This window comes from Musa acuminata, chromosome BXJ2-7 (genome assembly GCF_036884655.1).
Source record: "Musa acuminata AAA Group cultivar baxijiao chromosome BXJ2-7, Cavendish_Baxijiao_AAA, whole genome shotgun sequence".
NCBI classification, from domain to species: Eukaryota; Viridiplantae; Streptophyta; class Magnoliopsida; order Zingiberales; family Musaceae; genus Musa; species Musa acuminata.
Window position 1 is genome coordinate 5781751 of NC_088344.1, and position 21917 is coordinate 5803667.

Below are 21917 nucleotides of genomic sequence, written 5' to 3' on the forward strand. Positions count from 1 at the left end.
TGCCACATATGTCTAAAGTTAGCTAGATTGAAATAATTTAACTGGTTATTCCAACCCCAAACCTAACGCAGCCCTAAATTATAGGCCCACATCTACAAGCTCGAGTGACAAGCTGGTGAAAATTAGCCCTAAAATCTAGGCGAGCTTCTAAACCTTGTACTTGAGGCATTCATCTTTTTAGGAACACAATAACAAATCTTATAACTCGAGACTTGCCATCATATGATAAATCTAAATTCACCAACTTGGTAAGATATTTATGTACGTCTCAAGAACTCGAAACTAAAAAGCAAATAACCGTAAGGTTCAGGTGACAAACTCGATATCAACCCATGCTATTCGTCGACCAAGCGATATCACTACTTGGTTCAGGTGATACCACCGCTAGGGTTGAACGGTGCTGTCTGTCACCCAGCAAATTGCTAGCCCAATAAAAACTCAATCTGGTTTGTGAACTGACTCGTTTATGTAACCAAAACTTTGATTCATCCTTTGGCTTCTTTTTAATTGATTGTCCAACATACTAACCAATCATGTATATGTGAACCGACGTGCTGTTTCTCGAACGCGGCCGTGGTCGTATAGGGCAGCGTCGGGCTCGTCTTTATCTCGACCCGACTCCACGACGTCAGCGTTTATAAACCCTTCCTTTGGACGGCAATTCGTTCCTTATCCCCTTCCTCATTCTCTCCGCCAAGAGGCCCGATGGCGCTCCGGTCCTTTTCGCCCGCTGCTTCCGCCCGATCCGTCAATCCAAGCCTCACTGCTGCTAGTCTTCTCCCATCAAGAACCGGCTCCATCATCAGAGCACCAGGTTTTCCACTGTACTCTCTCTCTCTCTCTGATTCTACAAGGTAAGCCTATAATATGTTCGGAATGGATGCATTGAGTACATATATATAGCTTCTGTTTCCGGATTATCTGACAAGTGAATGATATACGGAAAGAATTGATGCGGTAGCGGTAGCTTGTAGGTCAGGGATTTCAGTAGCCTTGCGGTAATTAGACTGTGTGGTTGGTTTATAGCAACTATGCACGAGGAGATTGTAGAAGATTTGGAAGAGATGGGAATAGAAAAGCAGATGAATTTCGTCACATTGGCTTTATTTGGTTACTTTTATCTTAAATCATACTAGAACTAGAAGATTATTTCCTATTAGTGTGGTTAAAGGTTTTTTCATTTGTAATGAATCAGCCTTTTCTTATGTTGAAGTTGTATCAGATATCGCAACATTTAAGTTATTTTCTTGGAATCTGTTGACATAACTCCCTTGAGCATAAACAATGGAGATGCCTTAGTACTGGTTGAAAATTTTATTAACTTTTGTTAGTCTCATGCTTCTTTTCTTTTCTACTTTTTCTGTTAGTACTGAGAAGTTTGTTGCTATTAATAGGTTTCATGAATAAGTAACAAGTTGCTCCATGGCAACAACTTAGGTATCTGTTGGAATTATAATTATACAGATAATGTGCTACCTATTGCAAAGATGTGGCACATTGAATAAGTTCTGACAATTGCTTCCAGTTATTCCCTGATGTCTTCCTTTTTTTGCTTTCTGAAATATGTGAGAACTAATTTTCTAGCTAGCTTTCTGATGTTTCAGATGTCTTTATGGAATTTGGTTGTCTAGTGAGCATAGTTGCATCCTTGTGTTCTCTTGATCTATTGACGTTATCTCAAAATCTGAAGTACAGAATATATGAAAATCCGATCTGGTAAACTTTGTTCTGCAAAGCCAATGCACACATTGGTATCACTCTTGAGCAAAATGAATTCTATCTTATAATACTATCCCTGCTGGACTGGAGAAAACCAACCATATGGTCTTTGTTTGAACCCATTAGATAACTGACTCGTTGCATGTCATATGCAAACAATAATGTTAGAAAAAGTCTTATCCTTTCTGGAGAAGACCATTGATCTTTGTTTGAAGCCATTACATATTGTGTCATATGCAAGCCTTTACGTATTGATCTTTGTTTGAAGCATCCTTTTGTTTGCTTGAATATTCTCCTGATATCTGGCCTGTGCACATGATTCTCAAAGGTCTTTGGTTTATTGTAACCGTGATGTGCACCCTTCCCTTTATCGAATTGGCTGGTCATTATTGCACTCCATCAACTAATTAATTCATGAGCACATTCAAACAATGGTTCTTTATGCAGATACTAGGAATTGGATCTTCAAATCTTGGGACACAGAAGCACATATTGCAAGTTTACAAATTACAAAAATAGTTTTGTCTAGCTATAAGGTGGTTGTGATATGCACAAAATATACAATTTTGAGTAAATAGTGACTACTGACAAATTATGATGGCATTAAATTTTATTGAGCAAATAGGATTGGCAACAACTAGAGAGTGAAATTCTAGGTTCAATATAGGATTTCAGATATAACTTGTAATTGTGTCTATTTTATTGATTTATTTATTTATTTTATTATAAACATACAATCAGACAATTGATGATGATGCTTTATACTGATATAAAGCTACCAATTGCTCCTCATTAGGCTAATTGTATCCTATCGACAATTCTATAGTGGGTGGTCAAATGCTTGGTACAGTCTTCAAGTATCTGATGCAACACATGGAAAAATTCTTCTTGTGCTGACCTGTTCAGATTATTAAATTAAGCTCCATGCTGATAGAAATTTAAGATTTGTCACAAAATTTAAAGGATTCAGCATAATCTTTAAAATTTAAATGTGATTGCCCTCTATAGTTTGTGTAATGCTTTGGTAAATTTGCTTCACATGATTGGTCCACATTTTTTTCTTTTTTTGTTGATGTGAATTGTGCATGGTGCTATTTTATCCATAGAACTTCATCAAGTGTCAATTTTTTAAGGAAATCCTCACTTTGGCTCTCTCTGAGATGTGAGAGAAATTCTACAGATGTGTCCAATCATTCTGACCTTATTTTACACACTGAAATTGAGTTTGTTACTTCTGATCATGATAATGGAAGACCAATCAACCCTTGATTTGTTACCATTCAGAAGGTACATATACACTTTCTAAATACTTGTCATTCTCAGAGTTTCTAAGCATAGTCTTCTGCAGAACCCTCTGTGTTTGGTTTATCTCACCTATAACACTATTAGCTTCTTTAGATATTTTCTATTTTCTCTTTCAAGTGCCTCTTGGGCTTCTAGTCCATCAGTTAGTAAAAATTTTATTCAGACTATTACAAATTATGAAAAGAGAGGAAATATAAAAAATTGAAGACAGGTCAAGGAGGGTATGAGCATTTACTCTCATAAAGAAAATCTCAGAATCTATTTTGCTGTATCTAGCTGAAAATGTGTCTCATTATTCCTATAATCCTCTCTAATTTCTGACTAATTCAAAGTCCATGACAAGGAAACTACTCAACTATATCACAAAATACTTGTGAATGATTAGGTGCTTAAGTCAACCAATAGAAAAAAAGAAACTTGAAATGTAGTACTGGTTATGAATCATGCATCAATATAGGCTTGTCATACTTTCTCTTCTAGCACTTCTGGTAAAATTGTTTCCATTTAGAGTGTGAACAGAAACAATCACTATAAAGGTCCTTCTTTATGTACAGGAAATATCCATGGTGGTAATATTTCTTTGGGTAAACACATGTCCTCATTGAGCTCATCTTCAAATTACGTAAGACTACAGGAGGGAGTAAATGCATTCTTTAGTAGTCTTTTGGTATCTAGAAACTCTAAGAGAAGGTAAGTGTCTTTGATGTGAAGAATTTATGTCACTTTCTTCAAAATTCAATGTTATCACTTTCCATGGCATGTTCTTGGTATACTCAGGGCAAGAGTCATAAGGTGTGCAACCATTGAAGAAATTGAAGCTGAGAAATCTGTGATCGAGAAGGATGCTGTAAGTTTCATTATTACAATTAGATGTATGTTATCCTTGCAACTTATGATTACATCAGGTTTTCAAGGTCATAAGTTCAAATGTTTTGCAGAAAGAAAGGATGGAAAAGACCATTGAAACAGTTCGAGCAAGTTTCAATGCAGTGAGGACAGGGAGAGCAAATCCTTCCATGCTTGATCGAGTTGAGGTTAATTAATCTGACATATGGCTTATTTCTGCCATCTTCTTTGTGTTTCATCTTGATTTTAGTGTTGTACTTAACAAGGGTATAAGGCCTTCACATCTTTATGTTAAACAAAGCAGGTGGCAGTTTATTTGTGGCTTTGATATTGGATTTGTCATTTTTACTTTTTAGGACCCAAACCTACATTCTTTTAGAAGTAAGCAGTTGTTTGGTAGTAGTTGATTTAATTTCACTTTGTCTCTTCACCTCATTTATTAATTCTGCACGGATATACCAGATCTTGTAGCTTGATGCATTTTCTGCTATCTTTATTGAACTTCTTTTTTACAAGGAACTGTAGATCTTGAACCCTGATGGAAACCTTTTTGCCTATTATACCAATTATGTTCGATATAGTATAACAAATGCATTTCTGTATTTTTTTTTTTTGCATTCTTCAATTTATTTGACTGGTTAAAAGGTTGTTTTTGGCATGAAGGTTCAATTTTCTTCCAGGTTGAGTATTATGGAAGTCCTGTCAGCTTGAAGAGCATTGCACAAATCAGCACACCAGATGGGAGCACTCTTCTGGTTCAGCCATATGACAAATCTAGGTATACTTTTCAGTTCTCCAAAATTTTTGTTTATGTTTTGTAATACTTGTAGGGGTCTTAACAAGTTTAAACTTTCAGCTTAAAAGCTGTTGAGAAGGCAATAGTAAGTTCTGACATTGGGTTGACGCCAAACAATGATGGAGAAGTGATACGACTAAGCATCCCTCAACTAACGTCTGAGCGTAGGAAGGTTTGTGTATTTGTCTTGTTTTTTAACTGGAAAATGTCTTATCTATTAGAAAGCTAATATGCTTAAGAGAAAAATCCTTGCAAACAAATATGCTTTTAAGATGTTTTTATCCTTATACTTCCAGCTATGCATCATGCCACTTCTGTTTCACCTGGTCATAGTTTGTTGTTATCTTTTACTATACACATTATCTTTAGAAAGGAATTAAAAATTTTGACATAGTTTGGGTTTTGAGCTTAATAAGATAATTGCAAAAGTTGTAACAATGCTGTTTTTGCTATAAATGCATTAATTTTTACACACATTTGAACACAAGAAGTCTGTCTGTTTTAGGTTCAGATCATCAATTATTTTGCCTGGTATTCATATAGAAGATTATTTGTATCTTGATAAACTTGACTTTTTTTCCATATTTTTTATTGCTGTAAGCTTCTTGCATCTCATGGTTTGCTACAAATAGTCATTTAACTATTTGTTGTTCTTTTGGGAAAGGTAAAAAGACTATGTTCCTGAATCATGAAATTTTACAAAGTTGAATTTTAACTGAGGACCCATGTATAAGAATATATTACCTTCTCTGCACTTCATATACTAACATATCACTTGTCTAAAACCTAAGGAATGCTTTGATCCATACACTAATAATGCTATAACTAATATCAAAAGTTTTCAATATAGAGACTCCTTAATACAATTTATTAAGGCTCTACTATCTCTGGCATAATATCTGAAAGTCCCTGCATTCTGCTGTTCCCATAAGAAGAAGACTGTTATTTCCAAAAGACATTTACCACATTGGTTTCCATTTTGTTGCCTTTAAAGTGACGAGGGAACTAATCAACTTTCTTATCAAGGGTCAGACTCATCTATAATCCAACATTGACTCCTAATTCTCTTGTGTATCTACAAGTTAACAAATAGATGAACAGCACAACTTGAATATGGCAGAACTCCCTTGTCGAGCAGATTATTCTTTAAGCTTGTCCCTAACAGCCAACCAAAGTATGAAAACAAATTCAGATATTCTAGCATGGAACCTGGTCACTTTGTGCCAACACGCGGGAGCAATCTTCTCTCTCATACCTTCCTCTACAGTTCTGAGTTCTGACAAATATTTGCCCATTCAAGGAATCTATTTACTTTATCTACTGCTTGAATGATGATGATAGGTTGACAAGGTTACCTAAAATGACTATCCTAGAGAAGAATGGACACAAAGGGTTAACTAAAAAAGAAACTGAAGGTACTTAACAATGTTTGACTATTTCTAAATAGGTGATAAGATGTAGAATGACTTTCTTTTGTCCGTTTATATTTTGCTACTATGGCATAAGCATGAAACATGATGTAGAAAGATGATATTTCACATCATGAGCAAAAGGGAATCCTAGGTCATTATTGGAAGTTTAATAATCATAAGGTTATTCCTTTAAGATCTGATTGATCAGGGTTCAAATCAATGTTCACAATTTCGTGTATTGGTCCTGTACCATTCAGGGCTCGAATGATTTCGGTCTATACTGGTGTTCTAAGTGTTGGTACGTCGGTATGTGTTGAGTGTTGATACACCGATACATACTATTTGTTGATACATCTGTATATATTGAGCTTTAAAAAAAACTCAAAAAGAATTGAACAAATAGAGAAAGAAACTACCCAGTACAAGGCCTGTATCGTCCTGTACCAGCCGACACAGGTCTTGTACCAAGCTTATATGGCGGTACAGGTACCGTGTTGGACAGTACCGGCCTTATACTGGGTCTGCTTGGATTACTCTTGTTCACATACTGATAAGCTGTCGGATCAATAAATACATTTATAGTTGCAAACCTTGGTTGAAATCACATCAATTCTCTTCCTACTTGTAAGAGTAAGATTGCCTACATTGATCCTCCTGTACCTTCCAGCACTTGCATTGGTGGGAGATGTGTGAATTAGGTTCACCCTAGTTATTGGGTAGGTATAATGTTTCCTCTTTTACATGCCAACTGGAAGTTAAATAGAAATTGTTTTACCTATGTGTGAACATCTCTAGGATGCACAAGCTGTAAGCTTCTAGAAGATTTATAGATGTGTTGGTGAACAAGTTGTCGTCAATTAATTGACAAGTTATGTGTGATAATAACAAAATTGAAGGAGAAAACTAAGGTTTAAGACAAGAATATTTTTATTTCCCAATTGACCATAGTATTATGGTCGATGATATGTTTTAGGGTTAAATTAGGACATGGATGAACTGAGGTTCGAGATTGGGTACTTTGGGATAAGAGGGTAGGTTATACAACCTCGGATGAACTAATTGACCATTGGGTGTTCAAGAGCCATCCTTTAACTAGTGCAACATTGATGTTATTGGTGTTCATACAAAATTGATGAATTCCTCATCATTCTTTAAGAAATTAGATATGAACTTATGAGTCAAAATTAACCCAACCCGTCTTGCACTTACGATTTAACAAGATTCAGAGGAACTTGCTAATAAAAAGTTTTTTTTTCATGATTAACTAAATTGATGCCTTCTGAAACTTGCTTAAATTTTAGATTTGCCAAGCTATTTCCTGATCTTTTCACGTTAACTGCAGGAGTTATCAAAAGTTGTTGCTAAACTGACCGAGGAAGGAAAGGTACATCTCTTCAACATATGCTTCACCACTGAAGTGCTATGTCAATATCTTTTTATGTGGATTTTGCAATTTCTCATTGATTAATTTTCTCAACTACAAACATCTCTTTTCTGTAATTTTGTTGGATACTTTTATTACTATTTGGAATTATGAAACAAGTTGAAACTTAGAATTTGAATATTTGCTATATTCACTTATTTTTTCACAAGGCTTGACATTTATCTTGCCAGAAATTGTTAATCTGGGTAGAACGTTTGCTTAAAGTCTTCCAGATTAACATATATTAATTGCTTTACCATGTACCCAATACTTTTTGGAATATTCTATAAATTGCTCATCTGTCAATGAATTTGAGGCTTACCTTGTCAATCAGCTACTACCTAGGGTACTCGAATATTCTACATGCAAGTTGTGTCAAAGTTTGTGGTTGTTCTTTGGTTATGTATTGCATGGTCTGCAGTACCGGACCGTACCGCTAGGCTTCCGGTATGCGGACCGTCTGTTACCGGTCCGACACTGTAGCAGCACTGTAGCAGTGCTACAGTGCTCGGCACGCCTGAATATATCGCTCGGTATACCTGGGTGTACCGCTCGGTATACCGTACCGTACCGGTACCGAGCTCAGGTCAAAACTCCGGTACGGTACGATATTGCAGACCTTGATGTATTGTACCTTTTTTTTTTTGCATCTAATTCTATGGTAAGCCAATCTAATTCTAGAGAGAGGGAGGAGGAAAGCCAAGACAGGACTCAATAAATTGACAAATTGATCCTAAAATGTTTGACAAATTTGATAATAGATGATTGATATTACTTTTTGCAGAAGTTGTTGCATCAATTAGTCATTTTCTCCATCAAAGGGTGTCCGTATCATTCAAGGTAAGTTTTGGGTTGTCAGAACTTGTAGAGTCCCTTTTTGACCAAAATGCCTTTCCATTATAGCTGCAGGGAAGAGCATGTAAACTTTTGAGGGGGCAACATTTTACCTATAGTGATTGGTCAAGTCACTATGATCGGTCACATTAAGAGCAAAAGGAGTGATGGCATCCTCCTCTACAAGTGGCAGCATAGGCCTGTTTTGGCCCAGGCTAGCATGTTGTGATGCCTGGCTGGATACTGTGAACCCTTCCCTGAAATCAACCGGGCTGTGCCAGGCGTAGCTCAAATTGCATGGAGGGTGGCCTTTACCCGGCAATGACATTTTCTAGTTAGCTGTTTTACACACAGTTTGTCAATAGGAAGTTACTGCCATGGGGATCAATGGATGATGTACAAGTTTAACTCATTTTTATTAGATTTAAGCCAAAATCTACTTCTGGAAATCTCTTAGTGTCACTTGAAACTGAGATCCGTCATACTAAACATGGTTGGCAGCAATTATGGAGAAGTAGCTGAACTGCTGTTTTTCAGTTTGCATATCCTCTCAATGTTTGAAGTTGTAAACATTGAGCTTCCTGTTTTATCATCAAGTATGCATTTTTTTTGGCATGAAAGATTTCTGTTCTTGCATTTTTTAATCAAAATCATCCCTTCAGAGTTTAATTCATGTGCTTCAACATACAAATGCATGAGTAACAGGTATATACCTATGAAGAACTATCTCCAATATAGAAAAATATTGAGAATATATTGAGACAATGACAAACAAAAGGAGGTACTTTGCAAGTGATGGTAGTTTCACTTTCGAATGTTTATCAAGCTTGCTACAGTTACCTGCAGCATGAATTTAATATTGACAAAGGCATGTACTTTCACGTAATCCAGACACTAGTGAGATATTGAGTCTCATTAATGTCACTTTATTCAACATTAGCATCATGTGTTGGGGTTTATTGCAGTAATAGTGTCTACTGTTGATTATTACATAATGCTTTTAAGTATATTCCATTCAATTTTCTTTTTTATATATTTTGCAGGTAGCTGTAAGGAATATACGGAGAGATGCAATTAAAGCCTACGAGAAACTTGAGAAAGTTTGTATCTCTGAATTAAAGCCATACTGGGTGTTTATATGTCTATAAACTCCTATTTGTCAGCGTCTAATCTCCATTTTTCATGGATGTCTTTCAGGAGAAAAAACTCTCTGAAGATATTGTTAAAGATTTATCAAGCGATCTCCAGGTAAGTGTCATACCATTAATATTATGCTGCTACATAAATCTTTGCTGATTGTTGCTTGTATCCTCAAAAATGTTTCTCGGAGATGCTAAAATATGAATGAGTGCTCATGGGGCTTAAATATACACTTGTCTGATCATTTGCAGAAAGTGACTGATGAGTACATGAAGAAGATTGAGACCATTCAAAAACAAAAGGAAAAGGTATGTAGTCTAAAAATTGTTGGCATCAAGTTTTAGTGTGTTCATTGAATGTGCTTGATGTGCATGCACATATCCACATGAAATAAGGTTCTTTTTGTGAATGAATAATTTGATTCCCTCATTTGTCATGAATTAAAGTTTATAAATAATACATAGGAAGGATACAAATCCAAAGAAGGAAAATAAAACTATCTATTCTAATTAGGAGCATAACTACATAATTGATTACATAAATCTTAGATCACTTTTAGAATCTATTTAAGAAACAAAAATGTTGTGTGTGTTTCTCCAACACTACCCTGCAAACGGTTGCAAATATGTCTTGCAATCCAAGTTTGTCCAGTGATTGATGGAACAGACCTGGTAAAAGCTTTCGTCAAAACATCAACTGGTTGTTTTGTGGATTAAATAGAAGGCATGCAGATTTGTCCCTTGTCCAACTTTTTTTTAATGAAATGCCAATCAATTTCCACATGTTTGTTTCCATCATGGTGAACTGCGTCATGGACAATATTTATTGTTGCTTTCTTGTCAGCAACATAAGATTACTTTGATCTTTTTTAAGTTTGTAATTGTTAACCTTTGCAAAATTAGGTCACAAATCCCTAATGCCATGGTCCTAAATTCAGCTTTTGCTCTTGAACCGGTCACCACTGATTGCTTCTTGCTCCTCCAAGTGACTATATATTCTCCTAGAGATGTGCAGTGATCTGTGGTTGATCTGCTAACTTTAATGGATCCAACTCAATTTGACTATATATTTTCAAGTTGTTTATTTGTTCTGGTTGGCCATCATGAATCTTGCTCAGATTAGTTATCTGTGTCAGTCTTTTCCTCTTTTTTTTCCTTCATTTGGGAAGAAACCGTTGAATATCCACCAACCAAGAAACGTTATAATGACATTTTGTGCTCACATATGGATTTCATATCTTAAACAGAGTGTCAAATTCACACTGTTCTTACATTGGCACTTTCATTCTTTGAAATCATGTCAAGGGATACTTAGAATTGAAACATGCACTAATGACATTATGTGCTTGTTGTTATTAATAATATTTTAGTTTGATAAGACCAGAACAAAATGAAGTCTATGCTAAAGACGATAAAGAGGAGTAGGAATTTAAGGGTTTTATAACAACTAGTCGAATACAATGGAATGCAACTATGCAGATTTGGTAAAATCATAAGCAAAGAAACATACATATGGTCAAAAGAGATGATCAAGTAGTACCAAAAAGCTAAAAGCTTACTGATTGCAAATCCATCATTTAGTGAATGATAAGCGGAGATTTGAAGAGATTGTTGTTTACTACAGGACAATTAAAGCAGTAAGAATTTGAGTTTGATTTTGTGCTAGCATATGACACCAATTAAACAATGCATATTCAAGAAGAAAAGGAAATACACCCTTAAGAGTATTGGATAACTTGGTCCTTGATGGAGCTAAGTGGCTGGAAGACTACGTAATCAAATCAGAGTATTTAAACTTTTTATGTTTCTCCTTTTCTCCCACCCGCTGATGAATTAGAACTAATCTCATAAGATATCGATCTGACACAAGCTAATTAGATGATATTCTTTTTTAGATGAGAAACTTGCTAATTAAAGTTGTTTGGCCTCATTGTCTGTCTCTCTACCAATGATAGACGTGTCTATGCTAGAAAGTTTTTTATATGATAATATTTTATTTTTTGCTTACACACGTGAATAATTTTAATATATAAAGTGTCAAAGAAATTTGTATAGCTTTATTATCTGAAAATGCTTTAGATCAGGATGGAGTATTTGCATTGGACATAAGGAACTCGAGAACTAATTTGTGCTCCAAGTGCATATGAATTTAATGTAGTTGATAGTGGATAGGCTATAGAGGGCAAGCTTTTGTATCACCGTAAGTTTGCTTTCTTATAGCCTAGGTAATTAAGATTCGAGTCATAAAAACAGCCTCGATAGTACTGCATGTATCGATCCTCTCAAGATCATGATGAATTATGCACTGGGCTGCTCTATTTTAACAGTAGTGCAGCCATTTCTGGTCGGTCTCCTGGATAAGTTCCAGAAACTTGATCACGCGGGAGGCTGAGTTTTGACGTACCTCGTAACTGTTCTATGGTAATATATCAAAGATTGTCAAGCTACTCTTCTGGAATCTGGATTATAATTATTTTGAATAGGGGAAAGTTTCAGATCAATTTAACCGTCATCAGTGTATTATTTACACATCTCAAAGCTCACATACTTCAGATCGGATTGTCAACTATGTTCTCGTAGGCAACTTCCCTATTGAAAAATTAATTTCGCCCATGTTATTTGCATATTATGCTGATAGAAAGTTTGACTGCTTTGTCTTTATACTCGTTAAATCTAATGTATAAACTATGCTATTAAACTCTGGTGTATTATACATCCTCGCCTGCCTTCTTGCTTTGAATCATCATTTATAATGTTCCCTCGAGTTGTTTTGACATCTTCTGTTCCTGTGCACAGGAACTGCTATCTGTATAACTCTACACGAAGCATGCGCAGCGGATAATGCCATTTGTTAGCAATGTAAGCTATTATGCCTGTTTCCCACCTTATGTTTTCTACTTATACCATGATAGTCAATGAATTTTACCAATTACGGAATGATCTGAGTTGTTTTTTCTCCCCTTGTGCAATTGGATTCTTTGAAACAGCTGATCATGGTAATGGTAGGAAGTGAACACCTGCATCCGAATGGATTCTGGTGAGGACCAAAGTCGGCTGCTAAAAGTTGCTGCAGTGGATCACCGTAAACGATGTCTCTGTTCTTATCATCTTTCTTGAACAACTCATACTCCAAATATTGTTACCATGAAAGAGCTTATCCATTGTGATTGTGCTATGGTGCTCGTGTTCTGTAGATGTTGTAAGCTGCCACCCAAATCGATTTGTCGAAAGTTAGATTTTGGTTCTCTTCGTTGTCTAAATTAAGCAAAGATATCAACAAAAATGTTTCCTAGATTAATAATAATAATAATAATTAAACAGGGATATTTTGCATTCAAGAGTCGAAACTCATGTCTTTTACTAAATAGATTATTCCAACTCTTTTAATTTTCTATAGTCTATCAAACTTGTTTTATCCTTCTGCATTTTCGATGTGACTCAGATAGCAACCGAGTCGCACGTTATCGTGACGTAAGTTGGGACTGAGGTCGTGACTCATCCATCCTCTTGGGCCGATGGCGCATCGATCGATTGTACGCGAAAGAGCCCGCACTCATTGCAGTCCACGTAACTTCCAGGGTGGTGCGATGCAGCAGCAGCGGCAGCAAGTGGGAGGAGGACAGGGAGTGGAGGGCGCCTCCGTCTCCAATCCAAAACCTTCTTTGAGAAATGCCGGTGTCAGAGGGAGGCGGGAGAGGGAATGATGGATATAATGGCCGCCATCATCACCTCCACGGAACGCCGCGCCTGCGGTGGCCGACCCCCGAGCAAATCTCGCTCACGCGCACGAATCAAATCATCCTCAGGAACCGAGCGAGGCGGGAGCGGAGGCTCCATTACCCTCACTTTTTCTCTCTTGTGGTCTCCTTCCGAATGACACCACCACCATGCACGCACGCTTCCCTTTCCTCCTCCCCACATACATCCACCGCTGTTGCTCGCCCCGGAGTGCAGGAGGCATTATTATACCCTTTCCCCAACCCAGCCCACCATGTGCCATAAAATAATGACTCGTATGCTCTTCGAGTACACAGAGTCGCAGAATGATCTCGAGCTCATCTCGTTCCAAGTCACCCAAATCATTCCCTCGTCCACTCCCACTCCCCACTCCTCCCGTCTCTTTCCCTCTATATATCCCCTGTGCTCGTCTTCTTGGTGGAGAAGCACGCTTGACATCTCCAGCTCACATGGGTGACATCTCGAGCTCTAATGGGAACGGGAGTGGCCTGCTGGGTGATGGTAGGAGAAAGAGCTGTTGGTACGAAGAGGAGATCGAGCAGAACCTGAGATGGTGCTTTGCTCTTAACAGGTAATCGATTAATATCTTGCCTCTACTGATGCCGAGGATACACATTCTCTTCTCTCTCTCGGCTTGGAGTAGGATGAGGTTTCGCAAGCTTTGTGCTTAGGACATGATCGTTCTGACTGTGTCGACGCAAAATGGTTGCAGCATTTTGCATACAGGATCCTCGCAGTATCAGGACATCGCTTTACTTGACACGAAGCCCTTCGGCAAGGTCAGTATCTGCCTGACTCCCATTATATAGCTAGCAATAATACATCTCTTGGTTCTTGACCTCCACTTGTTCTCTTCCTTGTCTACCAACCGCAGGCTCTAGTTCTTGATGGAAAGCTGCAGAGTGCTGAAATGGACGAGTTCATTTACCATGAATCCCTGGTTCATCCAGCCCTCCTGCACCACCACAAGTACCGCTCTCTCTCGATCACCCCTAGCAAACATGAATCGTGATGCTGGTTCTGCAATTACGATATAACATGGTTTGTACTTTTTCTGTCAGCCCTAAGCACATCTTTATAATGGGTGGCGGTGAGGGGTCTACGGCGAGAGAAATACTCAGGCACAGGACAGTAGAGAGGGTGGTCATGTGTGACATAGATCAGGTAATCTTCCTCGTTGCAGTATGCACATGCCAGGATATATGTATATATCTTCTGATGCTTTGTGTTGATGGCAGGAAGTGGTAGATTTCTGCAAATCGCATCTGCTTGCTAACAAAGAAGCCTTCTTCGATCCCAGACTCCACGTTGTAATAAATGATGCTAGGTAATCTCATGTTCCAAGACGCGATAGCTATGATTCGTGGGTCGATAATGATGCTACTAAGATCGTTGCAGAGCCGAGTTGGAGAAGAGGAAGGACAAGTTCGACGTGATAGTGGGAGATCTGGCTGATCCGATCGAAGGAGGCCCCTGCTACAAGCTCTATACCAAATCTTTCTACGAGGAGACGCTCAAACCCAGACTCAACCAGGGTGGAATCTTTGTCACTCAGGTGTCCAGCGGATCTATATCTTAGTACCCTTCCTCGACTTCCAATTCTGACACTGTTCTCCCCTGTTTGCAGGCAGGGCCTGCAGGAGTCTTTTCACATACAGAGGTTTTCTCCTGCATCTACAACACGCTAAGACATGTTTTCAGATGTGAGTGGTGTCACCGATTCCATTCCATTCCATTCGGAACCGTGGTGTGGTCGGATCTACTTACTCGTTAAGCTGATGACTGCCTTTTTCTGTAGATGTTGTGCCTTACTCTGCTCACATTCCCTCGTATGCCGACACATGGGGTTGGGTGATGGTAAGAAACGCCGACACCTCCATCTGCTTAATGCATGTATGCATGCATGCAGTTTGCCCAACTTGTTTCGTGAGCTCAGATATCTTGAACTGACATCTGCAGGCATCTGATTCCCCGTTCACTCTCGACGCCGAGAAGCTCGACTCACGGATTCGGCAGCGGATCGAAGGAGAGAACAGATACGTCGATGGGGAAACCTTTGCCTCGGCTTCTATCTTGAGCAAAGCTGTCAGGAAATCGTAAGGCCTTCTGCCATCTGCGCTTGTTGCTCGGGAACTGCAACTCTAAGGGGCTTGTCTTTGCAGGCTGGCAAAGGAGACGCAGTTGTACACGGAAGGCACGGCCAAGTTCATCTATGGCCATGGAAACTGCACCAACATCGCATCTACGTGAGTCCACCCACGGAAGGGGGAGGAGTTGGGAGGCCAAAGCGACGACTGAGAGAAGAAATAGCAGAGACAGTACCCTTTTTTTGCAGTCCTTTAGTAGTCATTTGCATTGGGTACAATAAAATGTTGGCGTTAGTGAGGACCTCTTTTTGGCTTGTGTAATCTTTGGTGCTCGAAGCTCATGGTGTCTTTTACATGCCAATTGTCATAATGACAAGTAAGATTAATCCTATTTCACTGTTGAACAACTCCTAATCTTAGGTTGAGCTCCTTTTAAGGGTTGATGTTTGGTGTGAAACATAAAAATCATAATATGTTATTTATTAGATAAAATAATAATAATAATAATAATAATTAAAATCAAAATTTATAATGTATACTTTTCAATGTTGCTTGGAAAGTTTTTCTTTAATCTATAGGCGCATCGATCCGAAAGTTACAATAATATCGATTTGTAAGAAAAGTTTGACTCGTATTTTCTTCTCATCCTATTATTTACAGAATCATTACGAGGATGAATTAGTGACTAAGTGGAGATGAAAGAAGATTCATTTTCTTCATGTTAGAATATAAACAAATCAAATTGACTAAGTTATATTGAAATGTCTCGATAAAAATTTTTTTTTTTTTTTTCTATTATGCACCGACCCGACCCTGAACCCGACTAGTAATTTGTTATGCATCAGACTTTGTGTCGTACTATATAGTATTTCACGTCTTGATTCAACGATCGTAAAAATTTATATATATTCAAAAAAAAAAAACTCTATCATCAACTAATTGGCAAATTTTACTACTTTTCTTCGTATACTTAATACGAGTATTGGTTTCGAAACCTCAATATGTTTTTTTAAAGTTATTTTTATTTAAAAATAATACGATTGTAACCTGTGCTTGTAACATCAATATATAAAAAAAACGTAAAAAAATGATCAAGCCATCGATTCGTTCATACGAAAGAAGATTTGATCGAGAACGTGAATTTAGCCAACCAATCGAAATTCGAAAGCCCACAAAAGACTACGATAACTCAAAGGTTTATCGTATAAGGTTGAGGAGCAAATAGGAGAATTCTATCTTGTGGGCTAATAGAAAAACACTTCCTGTCTCGACGTGAAACCAAATCTCAAAGCGTACTTATCACGGCCTGCGTTGACTCATTACAAGTCAAAGTTTTAGTAAGGTGGTTTGACCACGCCTCTGTCCTCGTCAAAGTCGATTCTTAGAATTAAATTGTCTGCCATTTAGACTAATAATATTCCCACATGCTTTTAAGTATGTTCATGAGTTTGACCTTTTTTGGATGCAACACGTTGAGATTGAGATTAAGAACCTGGTGAGGATAGTAATTAAGATAAGACTCAGCTGACGTCAGATGACGCCTCACGCTTCGAGCGACATGACAGAACCTGGTCAAACTGATCAGAATGCCGGTCGAGGCGCATTAACGCCTGCCCAGGCTCGGTTCTGCACGTTACCCCAGCGCCAATGTTGGACGCTGTCAGCCTGCCCCCTGCAAGCGGGCACATCGGGAAACAGTAAGTTTCATTATAAATACCCTCACACTCTGAAAGGTGATGGAGGTGAAGGAAAGACTTCTCCATTTGCAACCACCTCCACATTTCTAACTTATCATCGGAGGGGTCGAGTCGAGCACTCCGACCCGACCTTTGCGCAGGTGCGAAGTCAGACCCGCAAGCGAGGAGCTTCCACCCGGAGGAAACGGCGACCCCGTCCCCTGCGGACTGACCTGTGTGGCCACCTCGACGGCCTCGAGGAACGTCCCGGGGAGATCCCGTCATCCGGACCCGAACTGAGCCGCATCGACCCCGAGGCCACGGCTCTATTTACCGCAACAGAACCCAAACTCAACATGTCATGTCAAAAGCAAACTTGTAAAATTGGATTAAAAAAATTAAAATTTTGATCTTATATCGATCATTAATATTTTACATATATTTAATGAAGATATCGACTAGTCTAATTAGTAAATCGTAAGATATTAAATTAGAATTTCACTTTGTCATTTATCTTTTTATTAAAAAAAATAATATATTTTAATGACATTTAAGTCTTTTAATTCATAGATGAATTTTTTAACCCTCACATAATTATATTTTTTAAAAAAAATAAATCTATGATTTGATCAATTGAATCATCGATTCAACTCGATATAATTGATATTCGAATTAGTAGTAATTACTATCGCCAAAAATGTAAATAAATTATGAGCATATGTTCGTTCCATCTAAGAAATAGTAATCCTTTAGGAGAAAAAAAGGACACGGAGATGAGTGTTAGAGCTAGTCCCAAAAAATTTATCAAAGGGTAATTTTGACAACCCAACAAAGACAATAAACCGAAAAGATAAAAGCAACAAGAATACCAGATTTACGTGGTTCGATCAATTAACCTTGACCTATATTCACGGACGAAAGAGAAGTAAATCACTACTATAAAAGAGATTATTACAAATGCCTTAGGAAGATGTTCCTAGGCCATAAAACACCCGAAAATATTAAATAAGAAAAAATTAAAATTATAAGCCCAAACTATTTAACTGAGTGTGAACTTAAACCCAAAGTAAATACTTGGGTTTTTCTTGTTGTGTCATTTGTAGTGCATATGACTTCAAAGTCTAGATCCTTATTTATAATTTTAATAGGAGATAACAAATCTAATTTTTTCGATGTGAGACTATAAGACTTACCAAACTAACAATGGATACAAAATTCCGACGAGTCGCTCTCCGAATACCTCAAAACCAATGGAAGACGGTAACGCAGATGCGACCGATCGACATTATAAGACCGGTTGGTGCGAGTTGGCCGGAGGCAACGCTATTACTGTTGGGACTGCCCCCATCTCGTTTCCGTGTGATGGGGAGATCTATCCGAAGGCGTTGCCGATCGATGCACGCTAATTAATGCCAGCTCGTGGGTGCAATTAATCCGACCTCAGATCCAAAGAAGAACTCTTTCCGTCTCATTCATTGCTGCTTGTCTGCCTGCTACAATGATGTCGTTGGATGCAGTTTACAGCGTCGACGGTAATAAGAATGACGCTATTTAAAAGGGTTTTATCATTTTTATAGTTAATTATTATTAGTATTTTGATCCTTATATTTAAAAAAAATATATTTATATCTCTATAGTTACGAAAATAAAATATTTAGTTTCATTTACTTTAACATTATCAATTTTATTAATAAAAATAGAAAAATAAAAAATAAATAGATAATTTTGACGATAACGAACGAAAAGTGAGAACCGTTCTGCTGCGATGTGACACTGTTGCTGACTATTGTTGTTGGGTGAGTGTCGGAAGATACGTGGCGTTGCTCGTTGGTGGATTTGGCGTATGTTTTTGCTTCGTGTTTTCTGTTATCAGAAGCAATAAAACATGAAGTTGCTTCTTAGCATTCCTTTGTGTTGTAAGTGTTGCCGAGGAAGGGAGGGACCGGAAAGGTTCGCGTTTGCTGACGGATGCTCTTCTCTGGTAATCACCGCTGTCGCAGCGCATGAGTTGGCTGTCCGGAGGGCATCTCGGCTGACACAGTCACGACTGCTTCTTTGTCTGCTTTAACAGCGAGTGGCTCCATTCTCGGTGCCGCCGCTGCCCACATTCCCCAATCTTGCTTCTGGTTTTGGTTTTGGGAGGAGGGGCTGTAGTGCTGTACCCATACTCCCCAGTCTTCCTCCCCTGTGACTGGCCCTCTGGCGTCGCCACCACCAGCTGCAGGACGCCTGGAATTGCGTTTGGCTTTCTGGCGACGAGGTGGATCGAGGTAAGCCGGGTCTTCCCCTCCATGTTCCTTTTTCTGGTTCTTCCTGTTCGGGTTTCTTGAATCGTTATCTGCCGACGGAGCGAGCGTGGGAGGGTTTGATTGTCTGTGGGGGAGAGAAGGAAAAGTGGGATTGGGGACTTGGCTTTCGTTTGGCCTTCTTTCTTGGCTCTTCTCTTTTGGAATCATGAGTTTTGGATCGGATCGTGCGAAGAAGAGGATACTTGTCGCTCTGGGCTTTCGTCCGATGCGCCTCTCCTCTTTTCCGCCTTGATGCTTGATTTGGTAGTGGTACGCGAGTCTTCTCACTTGTGGCTTCTTCTGTGACAAGGGCCGCGAAACTGGTGATCGGATGAGGCAAGTGGCGCTCCTGCTCCGGTGATTGGTGCTGATAGTTGGCCCCAAGGTTGGATTTTTGGCATCAGAATGAGGGATTTCCCTTCTTGTTTCGGCGAGAGTGGGGTTCAGGTTTCGGATTCCTCGTCGGGGGCCAGCCGAGCCGCTCAAAATCTGGTGACCTGTCTTTACCAGGCTCAACTCCTCGGTCGTTCTTGTGTGATCAACGTCACATGGAGCAAGAATCTGATGGGCCAAGGCCTGACCGTCGGAATTGATGATTTCGCCAACCAATGCCTCTGCAAGTTGGAAATCAAGCCATGGTTGTTCTCCAAGAGAAAGGGCTCCAAGATCTTGGAGGTGGAGAATAGCAAGATAGCTGTATCCTGGGACCTCTCTGCTGCCAAGTTTGGACCAGGGCCTGAACCGATCGAAGGTTTCTACATCGCGGTGGTCTTCCATCTTGAGATGGTGCTGCTGCTGGGGGATCTGACCAAAGAAGCCTACCGGAAGACCAATGCAAGCCCTTCTCCTTCAAATGCTGTGTTCATTGCCAAGAGAGAGCACATCTATGGAAAGAAGGTCTATTCAACAAAGGCTCAATTTTGCGACAATGGGCAATCCCATGAAGTTGCAATAGAGTGTGACACCATTGGACTCAAGGATCCATACCTTGAGATTCGCATCGACAGGAAACGGGTAATGCAGATCAAGAGACTCGCATGGAAATTCCGCGGAAATCAGACAATCCTGATCGATGGGCTTCCTGTGGAGGTATTTTGGGATGTTCATAGCTGGCTTTTCGGTCCGTCTTCTGGGAATGCTGTCTTCATGTTTCAAACTTGCCTTTCAGCTGAAAAATTGTTACCATGGTCTGCATCACAGAACTTTAGGGAATCTCAGTTGCAAGGCCTTGGTTTTTCTTTGGTTCTTTATGCTTGGAAAAATGAATAGTGAGGATATTTTTACTCTTTTCTTTAATTTTCTTTTGGGTGCTAACAGAATCTAGCAAGAAATATGTTTTTACTATCGAGAGTGAAACCCATTTATCTTTTGTTGTCACCCCTTGTAACTCTGTTCTGTGTTGATGGATTCGCAAGATTCTGAAACATCCACTTGTTTCTTCCCTCCTTTTCTTCTCTCTTTGTGATCATTATCTCATGTTAGACAGTGTTTTCTATTGATTGTCAGCCTACCATGGAGAAATATGTATTTGTCTTGTACATTTAATTGAAAACTTATGAAGATAGAAAATAGTTTGATGTTAAAGACTTATTAATCCATATTTGGTATCTGCAAGAATTTGCTGTTATAGTCTGTTTAGTTTTTGTGGTTGTTTTGATGTTTCTTTGTTCGGTGCATAATCTTTTGCTAATTGAAGACTGCATAGATCTGATACATCGAAGATGCACCGAATTGAAGCGATTTATTCATCGTTTTATTATATTTAATCCTTCTTTCCTAGGCCTGTTCAGTATGAAAGCAATTTGAGCACAAAAGTGCTGAAGATAGTAGGTGGTTTAAGATTGTCCAGATTGCTACACCTTGTGGATACTGTATCCTTTATGCCTTTTGCTGTGTTTTGAGCATTTCTATTTCATGCAGGAACATATAAGTAGGATGCTGTCCCCAAAGGGCATTTTTAGTTTAGTTGTCTGAAACTAGTTTTCTTTTCTCCTTGACCTGTTGGTTGCCAGTTATTTGCCTGCCATGAGATCAAATCATTTCTTAGCAGGCAGCATGATTTCAAAATTTTAGTTGAAGTAGTAAGTTTTGTTTTTACTGCTGCTATTGCGATCAAATCATTTCTTAGCAGGCAGCATGATTTCAAAATTTTAGTTGAAGTAGTAAGTTTTGTTTTTACTGCTGCTATTGCGATCAAATCATTTCTTAGCAGGCAGCATGATTTCAAAATTTTAGTTGAAGTAGTAAGTTTTGTTTTTACTGCTGCTATTGCATATATGCTTTCACATATTCCCAACCAACATTTTGCTTGCTACTGACCAATCCAATGTCTGTTTTTTGACCTCTCTAGGGTACTAAGATAAAGAAAAGTTCCACTAATGCATCAGGTACTTGTCATGCTACTGCATCAAGGCCTGCTTGAATTCTTGGATTCATAATCTGCCTATAGTAAAAGTTCATGTCGGTTGTATTTCCCGGAAAATGTATACTATTGCAGTGAAGTTATACACATCAGTTCTAACAAGGTATGTATCATTCTTCCTGCTACTGTTTGGGTTGGATATCATTGGTTATTGTCTAGCTTGTTACCCCAATGACAGGGTTCAGAGAATTGTGCTGAGCCATTTTCCGACCAGGTTTGGGACCGAGATTTG

At 38.7% G+C, this 21917-nt stretch overlaps 3 protein-coding genes across 3 annotated transcripts; all 3 read left to right on the forward strand.

Annotated features, from left to right (window-relative positions):
- Nucleotides 1-639: 639 nt before the first annotated feature.
- LOC103990372 (ribosome-recycling factor, chloroplastic) lies at nucleotides 640-12719 on the forward strand. Its single transcript, XM_009409480.3, has 12 exons — nucleotides 640-814; nucleotides 3579-3714; nucleotides 3802-3871; nucleotides 3963-4058; nucleotides 4551-4648; nucleotides 4727-4838; nucleotides 7421-7462; nucleotides 9379-9435; nucleotides 9533-9583; nucleotides 9727-9783; nucleotides 12271-12333; nucleotides 12462-12719. The coding sequence occupies exons 1-11, from the start codon at nucleotides 706-708 to the stop codon at nucleotides 12286-12288; spliced, it is 846 nt and encodes a 281-aa protein (XP_009407755.2). The 5' UTR covers nucleotides 640-705; the 3' UTR covers nucleotides 12289-12333; nucleotides 12462-12719.
- An 869-nt stretch (nucleotides 12720-13588) lies between these two features.
- On the forward strand, nucleotides 13589-15706 carry LOC135616085 (thermospermine synthase ACAULIS5-like). The gene is made up of 10 exons (XM_065115262.1): nucleotides 13589-13783; nucleotides 13925-13991; nucleotides 14087-14181; nucleotides 14274-14376; nucleotides 14451-14539; nucleotides 14611-14767; nucleotides 14840-14915; nucleotides 15011-15069; nucleotides 15172-15308; nucleotides 15375-15706. The coding sequence occupies exons 1-10, from the start codon at nucleotides 13662-13664 to the stop codon at nucleotides 15460-15462; spliced, it is 993 nt and encodes a 330-aa protein (XP_064971334.1). The 5' UTR covers nucleotides 13589-13661; the 3' UTR covers nucleotides 15463-15706.
- Nucleotides 15707-18893: 3187 nt separating this feature from the next.
- On the forward strand, nucleotides 18894-20705 carry LOC103990370 (uncharacterized). The gene is made up of 2 exons (XM_009409476.3): nucleotides 18894-19245; nucleotides 19574-20705. Exon 2 carries the CDS (start codon nucleotides 19669-19671, stop codon nucleotides 20530-20532), a length of 864 nt encoding a protein of 287 aa, XP_009407751.2. The 5' UTR covers nucleotides 18894-19245; nucleotides 19574-19668; the 3' UTR covers nucleotides 20533-20705.
- Nucleotides 20706-21917: the final 1212 nt, after the last annotated feature.